This window comes from Bemisia tabaci, chromosome 3 (assembly GCF_918797505.1).
Source record: "Bemisia tabaci chromosome 3, PGI_BMITA_v3".
In the NCBI taxonomy this organism is placed as follows: domain Eukaryota; kingdom Metazoa; phylum Arthropoda; class Insecta; order Hemiptera; family Aleyrodidae; genus Bemisia; species Bemisia tabaci.
The window spans coordinates 13,688,502-13,703,996 of NC_092795.1; the positions used below are offsets into that span (position 1 = coordinate 13,688,502).

General features: G+C 38.3%; 1 protein-coding gene across 1 annotated transcript in view; it reads left to right on the forward strand.

The window, feature by feature from the left end:
* The window catches only part of mfr (ferlin family C2 domain-containing myoferlin misfire), a 141,327-nt gene that overhangs the window by 55,116 nt on the left and 70,716 nt on the right, over window positions 1–15,495 (forward strand). Inside the window, exon 4 of the mRNA XM_072297777.1 lies at window positions 7,105–7,293. Within this exon, the coding sequence (XP_072153878.1) occupies window positions 7,105–7,293 (189 nt within the window). The remainder of the gene's footprint in view (window positions 1–7,104; window positions 7,294–15,495) is intronic.

The window sequence follows — 15,495 nt, forward strand, 5'->3', positions numbered from 1 at the left end:
AGGGCAACTGATATGGACTTTTGGCGGAGGTCTGCTGGCATCTCAAGAAGAGCAATTTATCAATGAGCAAATGAGCAATGTCTATCCGCAATGTTAAAGTACGCGAGATCATGGGTGTGGAGAAGGACATCTTGCACGATATCAGGTCCAAGCAGTTGGTCTGGTATGGACATGTGCGAAGGATGGCAGACGACCGGTTGCCCAAGCAGGTCTTCGATTGGGTTCCTCCCGGAAGGCGACGGCGTGGACGTCCTGTGAAAGGCTGGCGACAAGGGGTGGAGGAGGAGATCAGAAGGTGCCAATTGCCTGATGATCTCTGGGAGGATAGGGGGCAATGGCGATTGGGCGTCGCAGAGCGCGAGGCGGCGCTATAAAAGCAACTTTATGTATGTAAGTGAGTTTCACTCAGTATAGCATCTCTCCTTGTGTGGTTCTGGAATCGACTCTGATGAAGTAACGAGTTCAAAAATATCCTGAGGCGCTACCCTGACCTACATTATTTTGGAGGAGCAATAAGAGAAATCATGGATAGTCCCCGCTGTGAAAAAATGACTTAGACTTCTGTGCAGCCGTGCTATAAGGAAAACACTGTAAACATTCAAAAGTCTTCAAATTTCTCAATATAAAATAATTATTTTTGACGAGGTTATAACTATCTTCGCTCTAATTCTCTAAAATACGTAGAAAATTCTGTGAAGGAAACAAGGAAAATTAACAAGGGCCAAGAAACAATGCTGCCTGACTAACAATTTGGGGAAAATTAATTAGCAACTTTGCCGCATTCTACAGTATTAGATGCGCAAGCTGATGATTTTAGTTTTTTTTCCAATTCCGTAGAAAATTCTGTGAAAGAAAACAAGGAAAAATAACAAGGGCCAAGGAACAATATCTGCCTGACTAACAATTTGGGGAAAATTAATTAGCAACTTTGCCGCATTCTACAGTATTAGATGCACAAGCTAATGCTCTTAGTTTTTTTTCCAATTCCGCATAGAAGCGTTGTAAAGACGCAATAATATATAGAAAAAAATTGCAAATCTAGCCTCAAAATTACAAAAATGGCCGAATGTTTTCCTTGTCCTGCAAAATCGTTAGTCAGCAGAGAGACGGTTTTGTTCCTCAGCCATCGATAAGCATGAGTTTCCAAGAAAATTTGACGTTTATTTGGGGAAATTTGGCAACGTCCTGAGGCTCATACGGCGTTTTTTTCCTAGCAAAGTAATGTTGCGGTAACAACTTTCGCGGGCCTCCATTGTGCGGGTTCCTGTTTCCGACGCCCCCCGACGTGGGAGGAGGGAGGGGGTTGCGGGGGCGAGTGAAAACACTTCAACTTGAATATAATTGAATGATAGTGGCGCTGTAAGGCGAGGACTAGAGATGAGCAGGACGCTTTTGTTATGCAGAATCTCCGAGCGATCTCCCGTTAACCGCGAGCGTCACTTGATAAGCCCTGCCGTGCTAAAACATAAGCGCGTGAGTCCGTTGGAACTCTCATGTGCGAAAGTGGTTTTCGCAAAGCTCCCGGCGCAAACGTGCGCTGGGTTAAATAATCGTGCGTCAGTCTTGCTCCCGGCCTGGTTGAAGTTCTGGCCCCGTTTTTCATTAGTCGCCGTTTTAATGCGTTGAGAGAGTTTTCAAATTAGAGATGACGCTTCCTGGCGAAAACATTCAGAGGAACTGAGGTGGCACGATATGCTTAAGGCGAAAAAATTACGCAATTATTTTATTTTATTTTATTTTTGGTTCCTTCTGTTTTTAAATAACGCCTCCAATTTACAAAAAAATGGCTCAAACAAGCCTTACATGAAAACCATAAAACTTATCTTTAGGGAAAAAATCTGCTCGATCAATTGGTGCTCCAACTTACTTGAAAGTATAAATCCGTATTTATCGCGCAAAATCAAAGGTAAAACCATGTAACCATGATTACATTTTTTTAAAAAACCGAGTAACTCCTTCTTCGCTTAAAAAAATTTAGAGGATTTCAAATTATGAAAAAGCTCATTAAACCTTAAGAACTCATACTAAAATTGTTGAAAAAAAATTTGACTGTCAATTGCACTAATAGAAAAATTAATGACTAGTAACTTTAAGGAAAATATTCAGCTAAATATTCGACTATTTCGAAATTCTTGTATAAAAATATAAACTTCTTCTTCATTTCACTATAGGAACTTACGCTGATTCGACCTACGTAAATTTGCCTTAAATTTGTAAAATTTGTAATGCCTTTTTTGGTTTTACTCAAGCACCGAGCACTGTAAGTGCGCGGCTCTTTATGTACTGAAATTAAAGTGTTACGTTTTTTTGAGGCTTTCTACAAGGACGACTGCTGCTGTGCTAAGAGAAAACGCCATATGAACATTTGAGAGCTGCTAAATTTTCTTTGATAAAATAATAATTTATTGAAAAAGTTGTAAATATTTTTCTTCCAATTTTTCACACACTTTTGTTCACAATATAATCTAAAATATTTGAAAATTTCGAGGAAATATATTCACAACTTTCCTCATATCTGGACAAATTTGGCAACTCTCGAATGTTTATACGGCGTTTTTTCTTTGAGCCAACATCGATGGAGTGGGTGAATCAATAAGTCGTCTGACAACAGGTTGCTGTCGTGCCGCTGACATCAAGAGCTTCTTTTCCACCCCTCCCCTCCCCCCCTTTAACCCACTCCCGCGTCACACAGTATAAGCTTTGCTGTATGCGCTAGACAAAAAAGCGTCCGGTTCATCCGCTTTTAATGAACGCTTGTCATACCGCCACATGCAAAAAAATTGAATATTGCTTTAGCATTCATAATGTCAAAAGGATTTACAATTTTAAACGCTGATTTTACAATAAAAATAATACTCCCTTATCTACGTTAAATAAACAAATCGAATTTTGAGGTAGCAGTTTTTAAATGTATAATTAGCATTTCATACTTGTAACACATTTTTTTAACGGTATAAATTCTAATACAACATTCAATTTTTTACCGTGTAACCGTGGCATTTGAAAAGCCGAATCGCGTCTGGCTTTCCGCTCCTATTTTATTATTTCGATGGGAAGCAATCGAACGTTACAACTTAATTTGTATGCCAGATACTCTGCTAACAGAGCTGAAAAATCACGGAGAAACATTTTACGTTGACTAGTTGTCCGAAGAAAAAATAGATTTTGACAAGTAATCTGCAACGTTGCAAACGGAGATACGTGGTCTCTCATTTTGGTCATCGGAACGTAGAAAACTGAAGGCATTTCGGCTCTTTTCGCACCGATTTTACTCGTCCGTAACAAGAAGACTAGGACGCGCTGACAACGGCGCCTTGATACAACTATACAACCTCGACGGATGTCCATATTGCGTTCAAAAAATTGAAGGCGTTTTGAATTTCAGCGCACTGACTGCATCGCTTGATTAACGGACGCGTTGGTGACAAGATATCGCCTTGATGCCTATTCAAGCTTTACGGATGTTCGTATCACATCTCAATGGTCAGAGTACAGTATCACGTATCCATATTGCGGTGTTTCAAAAGACTGATGTTCAGCTTCTCTGGGTTTGAGAAAACTGAAAAAAATCTGTAAAAGTCATCAAAATACGGCATTTAATAGTGATCAAAAGTTAATTTTAGCAGAGAAGGGTTCGAAACAGGATTACAGAATACGCCTGTGAAGTTAATGCCAACGAAGTCAAATGCATTTGAGTAAAGAATGCAAATTAAATCGCATTCTTGACTCATAATGGTGGCCGTCTTGGGATCTGAAAAAATGACAGAATAAACATTACTGAAAAAAGCGCTGGTTCCTTTTTACGCGATTTATGTGACGTTAAAAGTATATAAACTTATTATTTTGCCGAAGTGCTCATCGCAATTTTTGAGATGCGTTACGTTAAGCAAGATGGTATCCTCCTAGCGATTGAATATATTTGCAACAGTCGCAAAATTTGTGTAAACTTTATACAATGAAAATTTTTTATTTCATATCCCTAGATCGAGATTTGGCAAGATCGGATTTTGTAACAGGTTAGTGATTGATGACTCACGGTGTTCTACCGTCTACGGCCAAACTTTTGAGGGTTGCAAAAAAGTGCCACCAGAGATGGAGACCATCGGTAACATGACGCGCCTTCACAAGTATGAAGTTGATTCGCTGGTTTCATCGTGCGATAGAGTTTAGCGACCTTTCAAATATCAGTACAATGTAAAAGGTAGAACACAACTGAGGAAACACAATAAACAATCCTTCCGATATGAATCATGTACCTGAATAACGCATATCACGCTTGCGGTGTTCCTAAATATCCAATCCCACTGTATCATTTTAAAATTAGAACAATTGAGCCAAAGCTACCGCCTGTAACATCGATTACTTTTCACACAGCGGGGGAAATTAGGGAAATTTTTAATGAAGAATCCAGATTAATTTGTTCAAATAATATAATATGACGAAACATCTTAAAAAACCACAAACCAATATAAACTTTCCGCAGTTTCACCGCTGAGAGTCTAAAATACTTGATACAACTATTTCAACTTCAGAGTAGCTAAAATTGCATGACCTCTCAATTGAAGGGGCACTCAGTTTCGCTTTTTGTTCTTAAGCGAGTTTTATGAGGTGTAATTAAACGTCTAACTGCTCTGAGACTTTCGAGGGTAAAGATATCATAACAGTCAATGGGAAGTTGCCTGCTGTGAGAGCTGCTCGAGATCTGATTTGCGATTCTTGACGGCGAGTAGATTAAAAAGCTACGCTGGGTTCAGCGCCAGAGCTGTGTGTTGCTTGCATAAATTGGGTCATCGTAAGGTGGCGATGAGTGTATGACGTCATCTTTCCACTTCGCCGTTAATTTTAAAGCCGGCGTTCTCGTTCCTCTATTTGTTCAGCTCAATTCTTTCAAAGGCGGAGAGAAGTAATTTTTTGCTGTTTTCTTTGTTTCTCGGCATTGCCTGATTTTAAATGTTAAAAGATATTATTATTATTATTTTTTTTGGGGGGGGGAGGGGGGAGTATTCTTAACATGTAGTTATGCCATTATTCATACGTAAAGGTGATGACGACGATTTAGTTTATAATCAGTTCGTCAAATGCCATGATTTAACGATTCAAAAACAATGATTTTTATGTAGCTTATTATGGATATTGAAATTAAATAAAAACGATCATCGTGTGGATCCGCTCTCTATTCACCCATGATTTACTACGTAAATTTTTTTTCATCATTTATCAGGGAGTCTCTTATAAAAAAGAAATATAATGTATCAGATTTTGCATTCAAAAGATCAACCCCTTGCGCGCAAACTGACCTGTTCAAAAATTTGTAAAAAACAAGGCTTTTTTATAGTCAAAAGGAAATAAATGAGATATTTTAAATATTTCTCTAATATCGTCGCTCCTCTGAAGTGAGGTTGTATCTCTACTTCCAGATCAACCCCGGAACTCATGACATCATATGGACAAAAGGGCTCAGAAATGGAAGTACGCCCTGATGTCACAGGAGCGACGATATGAGTAATTTTCTATATTAACGGTGAAACCATAAATGCACGTATCTCAATATTTTTACTGTGATTTCTTTTCAAAAAAGGACATTCAGAAAATAATTTCTTTTCAAAATTATGTCAAATGTTAAGTTTCAAATGAGAATCTGCTTGTTACCACGCACGATAGCTTATAGCAATTCAGCGTGAAGCGATGGCAAATAAAAACGCCTTCAATGAACTGAATAGGCACACCGAGCTCCCAGGAGGTCGAATAGTTGTATCACGACCCCTGTCACACTGAAGATCTGTGCAGTAGGCTATAGCACAGATTTTCAGATTTTGTGTTACTAGCCGTGCAGTTTTTTCTTGCTGTTCTAAGAGAAAACACCATATAGGATTTCAAATGTTGCCATATTTCCTTCTATAAAAAATTAATTTTACTTGGACAATTATTAATCTTCTTCCTTAAACTCTTCTGACCATTTTATTTTCAATTTAATCTAACATATATCAGAAAAATCAAAGGAAGAATATGGTATTATTACATCTTGACAGTGAAACCAGAAATACACGTATCTCGATATTTTTACCGTGTTTTATTTTCAAAAAAAGGCATTCAGAAAAGAATTTCTTTTCAATATTATTGCTTAAAATTTTTACAGGATATTATTTCCCTATCAGGAGAAAATCGGTTCAGTTTAAAACTAATGAAATTGAATAGTTTATATCGATTTAAAAAAAAGTATAATGGAAAGTCTAAAATGTCTCAAACTGAGATAGGAGTTTCTCGTTGCTTCGCCATCGATAAAGTGACCCCAGTGAAATATTGAGATAAGACTGTAGCCGCACGATTTGAGGGTAATTTAAGTATCTACTTTAGAAGTATAATTTAAGTCCCTTCCTTCGTGGCAGCCGTTCTCGACAAAAAGTTACACCTCTCGCTTACAATATTATGGTTACGACCTTAGGTTTGAAACAAAAGTTTCATGAAAATATAAACACTGGACTCTGAGGTAGAGCTCAACAAGAGAAACCCATAAAATGCGAGGTTGGTTAAATCGTTGGGCGGTCATAATGAATATTGTTGATGTGCTTCAAGGGAGCTTGGTCAATAACAATCATAGTTTGCCATCGTTAGATGCTTATCAAAGCTGGCAGGTTCTAGCTTACATTTACAAAGCCAACAAAGCTTTTGGAACCTTTGCAGCTTCACTTGTCCCACTCGTATATGTTTTCATTCGGCCGTTAGGGCGGTCACATATCGTCGTTTGCCTCACTAAAAAACGTGACTATATTTCCATGTTGCCAAATTTATCCTTGAAAACTGCATTTTAAAGAGAGAAATCTTGACTATTTTTAACTGAAATTTTCATTGATTTTTTTCCATTACAAAAATCGGAGAGATTTTTGACAAAAAATGGAAAGGTTCATTTTTGTGGAAAAAATAATTTTTTGCGTCAATTTTGCAACTTCGGAATGCAGTTATGTTCTTTTGTGCAGTAGCCGTCGATATATGGTCATACAAGAAGTGTCACTAACATCAATTCCTCTCCTGTGTGTATATGCGTATGATTCTTCACCGATTTTAAAATCATTTTATAAAAAAGTGTGCACCTTTTTTTGTTTTCAGCGATTTGTCTGGCCAACTGCGAGAGGCGTTGAGGGTCATGAGGAGATAAACATCCAAGTGTTTTGCACGAGTAGATACCTGAGCGACAAATTGGTCGGGTCTTACAAACTCACGCTTCAACGACTAATCATCGATGGAAAACTCAATGTTTCCGACTCACTCCTCGGTCCCAACAACAAACCGCTCCCGGTAAGTTTTCTGTGGCGCACAATACATCGAGTCGATAAGAGAGGTCGGACATTACATTTTTGACTAAAACTGCAAATTTTGATGTTTATTTCGTCACATTTTAAATTTTAAGGGGTGCTTACAGAGGAAAATTACACGAGAAAAACAATGGAACCGCTTTCAGAAACACAAAGTTTCTCATAAACGAAGTTATATGCGCTTAAAGTTTCCAAATTTTGTCCTACCTCTCCTATTGACGTAATCCACTGTGTGGCGTCTAATTAAGTGGTTCCTAACCATAGATTTTAAGCGTTTAATGAGTTAAACTAGTTCACGACAATCGCCGTAATATTTGAAGAATGAAAATTCCGTCTGTACAAAACGTTAGAATTTGGCACTCAAATAGATCTCATTATTCATTTTTTTGTAGGATTTAATAACCAAAACACGATTCTGACACATGTGCAACCGCAACCTTGGCGCATTGAAATTTATCAATTCGTGTCTCTATTATTCTGATGAGAAATCAAGGCCTTAAAAATTCCCAAAATTTCAATTAGAGTCATTAATTTTAAGATCTAACGAGTGTTAGTGCAAGTTTAGGGGAGAAAGTTCACCTCAGGCGCAATTCATCTGCCTATCAGTTGAACACTCTCCCATTACAGTCTTGCATTGTTACTCATTGAAGCTCAAAAGTTTTGATTTTAATTGAAATTCTTTTGGCTCTGATCTCCCCGCAGAATAATGTGGACCTAGCACTATTTTAGCACCTTATTACTTACAAATCAGGCCACATATTAGGTGCTCTTTTCTTGATTCTCAGTTTTTTGGGACCTTTAGCGAGCTAACTTTTACTTCGAAATTAACTCTGAGAATCGTGTAAAGCTATATTTACCAGCGGCGAGGCGTAAATGATCGATTATCGATATTTCCTCATTTAAACCTATGGTAAAGAATCGATTATTACTGTGTTCGTTGCGAACACCCTATTTATCGATCCTTTTCCGTTGTTTCAAACGGCAGATCAATCGATATATCGCAAAGCACGCCACGCCACTGTATTTACCTCTACAAAAATAACATTGTCCGCGATAACTCTTGCGTATCTTAATTTTCTTATGAGTGATTCCCCCGTTGGGATAAACCCGAAGAGGGATAGCGAGCCAGTGCTATGTCAGGGCCCTTTTATTTCCAAATCGGATTTTGATTTGATCTCCGTAAGGGTAGAAGCGGAAACCCGGGAAACGGAATGGTATTAAGGGACGGAGGGGATGGAAATCTCTCCTGGCGGCGCGGCCGTGTTTTCACTCACCTGACCCCGATTCGGATCATTTCCATATTTCAAAAGTGAGAGTGAAGAATAAAGAATAAACCCCCCGTCTGGCAAATTTTCAGCGCGGAAAAACACATAAAGCCCGGATGTGGCTTGCGTTCAATATTAACCATGTTAGCGTATCGCGATTCGCGCTACCATAAAACACATATTTAACTACATCTGTGGTTTGAGCCACCCCTTTCCACCACCTCGGCCTGTCCCTCGCGCTTTCCACTGATGTCAAACGGTGGGTAAAAATCGGGATTCTCTCATGTCTGGTGCAAGTAAAATATCGCACGGAGGAAACACTTTTCGTTTATTCAAAGCACGACATGAAATTAAATATAACTAATTAAATTGATAAAATCAATTCCATCAATTATATCTTGTTATATTTTTTCAATAACACTATTTTACACCAACCAACAATACCAACACCCCCAACAATATTTTACATATAATAAAAATTAAGCTGGAGTTATAGGTTTAAAATTTAAATCCAATTTTCTCAAATTTATGAATGATAGCATGCCACAAAACATGATAGTTTATTCTTGTCTGACTAATATCTGTTCAGTTTCGAATGATATTCATCTGACGTTTTTCATTTCCGATCCTCTCGATCAAGGAAAAAGAACTTCGATTTGTCGCTCCCCTGATGTAAGGGTATATTGTTTCCAAGTTAGTTTCCACGTGAGCCTTGTTCCACATATAAATCTATGATTTCCGAGGCTCGTGCCGAAATCAAGATTACGTCGGAGGAGTAGCAAATTGAGATAGATAAAGTTTTTTTTTTTAAGCGAGCCACACTCAGACTCGTATTCTCCACCAAAGACTTCGGTTATGCAGACTGAAGTCTGGTTTCTATGACCGGAAACTTTGGTCACCTGCAGTTGCGAGCTGATCATTGAAATTAATTTATCCAAGTGATGGGTAAAAGGGATAACATGAAAATTGAGCGATCCCACTCGGTTTTTTTTCTATTTTTTTCTATGTGTGCGTTGCACTGGGTGGTTTTAAAATTTCCAAGGAAACACCTAGATTCGTATAACTGCACAAGAAAATCTGGAAGAAACTTGGAAGATCTTGGTGAAACTGAAACAGTTGCTTTTTTAGACCAGAGAAAAACGATGGACTATCTATAGAGTCGCTCTTGTTTTTCCGTCAGTTCGCCTGTTACTTAAAATACCTCTTTTGTCCATTGCAACCATCAGTTTCCTCCAATCGAATAGCTCCATTTTTCCTTTGTCTACAGTTTCGTATATCATTTTTAATCATCACCCAATTAGACTTGAAACTTTGATGTCCTATATTGATTTATGTTCAATCCTTGTGACCAAAGTAGGTTAGTTTACTGGACAATAGTTTTCAAATATCAACTACAGTTGTGCCTGTAAAAGATGTACCATTGTTAAGTGGCTCAAAATTCACAATAAGCGGTATCGCTAGGGCAAAGTCCGCTCATCCAAGCTGTAACCCTGGAACAAAATTAAAAAAATTGTGATTTCGCGTTCTGATCAAACAGGGATGACCCGCGTGCACCAAATGCATACCTGCGAAACTTTTTGAAGCGAGAACTTTGGAAAAAAAAAACTTGGCAGATTGTGAGTTGAGGAGCGAATTTAACCCCCCCCCCCCCCCGGCCGCGAATCCTATGCCCCTGTGTTAAGGTGATTCGATGGACGTCATATTTTGTGTCAGAACGGCATGCGATATATCGCATTCATTGGTTCCATTTTTTCAGCTCCTCGTCATTTTTCTCCAATTTTGAGATCGCAATTCTGTTGTCAGGAGACTAAAGCACTCACTTACCTATTTTCAAAAAGAAATTCGACGTAGTAAAGGCGTGGTTTTTTTAGAGAGAAAACATCGCATTCGATAATTATATCGAAACTGCACTTGAATGCGATATTTTCTCTCTGAAAAAAAACACGCCTTTATTACGTTGAATTTCTGTGTGAAAATTGGTAAGTGAGTGCTTTAGTCTCCTAACAACAGAAGTGCGATCTCAAAATTGGAGAAAAATGACGAGTAGCTGAGAAAATGGAACCAATTGATGCGATATATCGCATGCCGTTCTGACACTAAATATGGCGTCCATCGAATCACCTTAATCGTGATATTTGAACAATTTCTCCCTCGGAAAGTTACCTCTCATTGTTGGAGCTGTTATTTGCAACAGGTCGATTCCCGATTTGGCAACAACAGAATTTCTCGTTATTGACTCGCTTTTCGCGATGTCACATTGTGCGTCAAACACCCGGATTTCGAACGGGACTGCTATGGCCTTTCGTATTCCCCTAACCCGTGACCCCCAAACAAAAGAGACCAACGAATGCTAACGCTTATTAATTTAAGTTGTTTTGGCTCTACAGATGAAACGGGGGGAATAGATTATTTGCGGGTTAATTTTGGCAGTGGATTGCCCCATGGCGTCAAACAGACGGAACGATTTATTTATCAAATCTATTTTCCTCCTCTGCTTGCAGTCGGCATAGTTTCGCATTCTCCCCACATTTCCGAGGCAATAATGACATTATCTAGGTATACAACCATGTGATTACCAGCGGCAAGGTATAGATGATTGAGTATCGATATCTCCCCATTTGAAGCTATGGTAAAGCATCGATCATTAAGTTGTTCGCTGCGAACACCCTGTTTATCGATCCTTTTCCGTAGGTTTAAAATGGCAAATCAATCGATACATCGCAAAGCACGCCAGGCCACTAGTGATTATGCGGAGAGATTCGTTAAAATCTGCCCAAACTGGTAACGCTACTCTCTCGTCGCACGTTATTAGCGTTTAATAATTGGCGGCAGTTATTTGATTTAGACCGCAAATTATCACCTTAACTTATCGTTTGGCCTTTCATATTGTTGGGGTGCTCTTTGACTCGAAAACTCAGATGAAAAACAATCAATTGAAATAGGTCATTATTTTCTATCTCATGTATTTTTATACTCTTTTAATGAATCGATGTCTGTGTATGTTATTTATAGGTCTTTAGGGGTGATTTCAAACCCCAAAGATTGGAAAACGCACACGGCAAGTCTGAAATAGTCGTAAATAACGGCAAATGTTCTTGAGAGAATGAAATGAATCTTCATTTCTCATAAAAATGAGTCAACTTTCATACATTAATTTTAATACTCTTCTTTAAGTTAGCCAAATCACATGATGAGCAACAATTTTCGGAGAGAAACATTAGTTTTCCAAGAAATGCGAAAATTCTTCGAGAAAATTCAGGAATTTGTAGATGTAGTTCTATGCACTTAGAGTAGCATCGCATTTTTTAGACATCTTATGCGAAAAATTAATTGAAGAGGAAAGTTCCGAATGAAAATCTGCTTGTCATCATGCACGATAGTTTGTAGGAATTCAGCCAGAGGCGACGGCGAATAAAAACGCCTTCAATGAATTGAATAGGCACACCGAGCGCCCAGGAGGTCAAATAGTGGTATCACCCCCTACACCACATACCTTCAGATTTTGTATTAGAAACCACATAGACGGTGAAACTACCAACTCACATATCTCGGTTTACGTCGTTACAGACTTCCTGAAATACTTTATTATTTAAGTGGAAAACTACTCAACGTCAATTCTTGAGAACCTGTGAGATTTTTCTTCTCTGTGCGGAAAAACTCTATGAAAACTTTAAGGAATGATATCGATTTGCTCTCCTCACGAAAAATAAAGTGAATCGGAGATTTTTGAATATCGCAAACAAGATACATGGTCTGGTAGTCTCACCGTTGATATATGGTTTTTTGCTGCCGTGCTAGGGGAAACGCCGCATGAGCCTTCAGACGATGCCATATTTCCTTCAATAAAAAACTGAATTTACTTGAAAAATTGTGAACAATTTCTTCCACATGTTCTGACAATTTTATTCGCAATTTAATCTAAAATATTTGAAAAATCCTAGGCAAATTGTCCATAATTTTCCTCGAAAATGAACAGTATATACTACAAGCGTTTATTTCTCACTTACTAATTCATTTTGCAAGTTTCCAATTTTCCAACGTTATTTATACTTCAACATCGAATATCGATGAGAGAATATGTGGTGTAGTGCTTAATTTCTTAACCTCTCTGGTGGTCCATTATTGATTACTTGCGATTCAATGAGGCTTCCAGCAAAGCTTCAATCAAGTTCCGATCAAACTATGCGACTCAATCGAGCCACACTGCCGTGCTGAGGAAAAACGCCGTATGAACATCCGAGAGTTGCCAAATTTCTCCGGATTAAACATGTATTGCTGCGTAAAGTTATGACTATATTTCTTCGAAATTTTCAAATATTTCAGATTAAATGTTGAACAAAAACGTCTGAAAAATTGGAAGTAAAATAATAACAACTTTTCCCATAAATTAATATTATGTATAAGTCAATTTGGCAACGCCTGAAGGTTCATACGGTGTTTTTCCCTAGCATGGCAGCACAGCTGTTTCAATTTTCTTGTCACGCGTCCAACATTTCAGTAATTTCGCAAACCCTTGCTTCATCAATCACTTGGCTGAGTCGAGCTTAAGTTGTCTTAGAGCAATGTAATCTGCAAAAGAGTGGAGTAGCTTGAAATCTCTTCCGCCGCACGGAGTAGGGTATCAGGAAAAAAACATCATCTGCGTTGTTGAGAGAATAAAGAAAGGCTTGCGAGAGAAAATAATAAGGAGTCTAAGCACATGCTCGGGTTCAACTTCGTGTTATTGCCCGAGAAGTTCCAATTTTCCGCTACAGTTCCGTGCTGGCGAGAAACGCCGTATGAGCATTCGAATATTGCCAAAGTTCTCGAGATAAAATAGCTGGCTTTGAGAGAAAATATGAATACTAAGCACCCAGCCGATAGGGAGCCTTTTTTATGTCAACCTACCTTACGAATTATTGTGTACTTGTGACAAAGCGTTCAAGTGGCGCACCAGCTTAACAACAAGATGGCAAGGAGGGGCCTAACAAATTGAGAAAATAACAGTTAATATTTGTACACCATTTTTTATTTAATGTTCCTGGTGTCAAAGCACACGGAGGACGACAATCGTTTGTAAAAAATTTAATTTTTTTAGCGGTAGTGTAATTCTCTTTCTCCAAGATCATTTGATTGAAATGCGAAGAAAATTCTCTCATAATATCAGGGATAATTTTTACATAAGTTTTCCAAAAATCCACATTTTATCAAAATAAATTTGGCAACGTCCGGAAACTCATGTGGTCTTTTTTCACAGCATAACGGCACAGCCCTCTCACACACACACATAACTTTTACAGCGCATTGACTCCCGTCACCGCACACCAGATTTTCTGCTTGAAAAAAAGCGTAACTATATTTCTAGCCTAGCCCTCTGAAGAGTGGATATCAAGGGATGAAGACATTATTTGAAGATTTATTTTCGTTCTTTCATCAAAAGCATATATTATCTCCTAACATTTTGAGCAGAATCGAGGAAAATGGAATGCCGCGACCCTTCACCTTTGAGTTCCGCCTGCTGCACTGTCGGTAACAATTATTTTCGTGGTCAATTTCTCCACGCGAGAGAAATAATTCCACCCTAAAGCTTTAGTTTCAGACCGCAAATCCGCTGTAATGTTTGCAATTTACCGACGAAAATCGATCAAAGCTCTTGGAACTTTTCTTTTACTAAACGGGAACAATGAAAAATGATGGATTTAATCATATTAGTAGCCGATCATGAAGTTAAACAAAAATATGACTACACTTTATCAGCATTTAAGTACCTCCAATCAACCCGGTAAATACAAAATATTGTTTATTTTAGGGGGGCATAGGAGGCGAACACCCCCCCCCCCCGTTCGCCATAAAAAAGGAGGTAGATGAAGAGAAGGAAGGATGAAAGGAGCAAGAAACGGAGGACAGAAGAAGGAAAGACGCTTACATTCGGTTATTATTCCCGACGAAATTGACTTTATAACTGCATATCAGATGCTTCAAAAATGCGCAAAATTTCTGAGAGAGGCCACTGAACCTCCCTTACGCGCCCCCTACCCCCCGTTTGAGGCGTCTGGATCCGTTGATAGCATAGATTCAGGTTTGGGTAACAGATGCGTGTGAATAATTCATTTTTTTTAAATTTCGTTTTTTTCGAACATGAAAAATACCTCAGGTGCCAAACCGGAGTGAAAAATGTTCGATGGTAGTAGTCATTGTTTTGAAATTCGTTATCAAACTTTGTTCGTAATATGAAGAGTTCTCAGAGAAAAAAAGTTACCATTTTAAAGAAAAAAAGCTATCCCTTTTCAAAGCAAAGATCAAAGCTTAAGTTAATCGGATTCACCGAAGCAGCTCTTCACAGCCAGTCTGCCCCTTTGAGCCCTCTTCCGTCTATTTGCTCCACTTTGCATGCCATTTATTCTTATTATCGATTTCAAAGCAAACGCATATTGGCTCTCTGAAATATTACCACAAAATTAAAACGACGACTCATGCAGAAAGTATTTCCATGCCGCCAACCCTAGGGAACAGCAGCGTTAAAACGAAAACCCAGTTCCGATTTCTTCAAATCCTCACTTGTCAATTTTCGCACGGTATTAATAATTGTGACACTAGAATATCCATTTAATAAACGTTATTGACAACTCATCTGAGTTTTGCCACTTCCAACGGACCTAGCCGTATAGACGCCCCCTCCCCCCCAGGCCTGATCCATCTCCCGAGGGGTTTATTCTTTCATCCTTCTCATGTAAATAAATTACGATCTACCCTTTTGTTTGTATTTGCACTGAATTTTATCTATAATAACAATGTTCCTAAAATTCGAGAAGTTTTACAGTAAATAATACAACAAATTAATAAATAAATGTAGTATGACATTACTTCTATGCACTGGTGTATTTTCGTGTAATCAATTAAATATTTTCACGCGTATTTGCTCTGCAAATGATACTTTATTC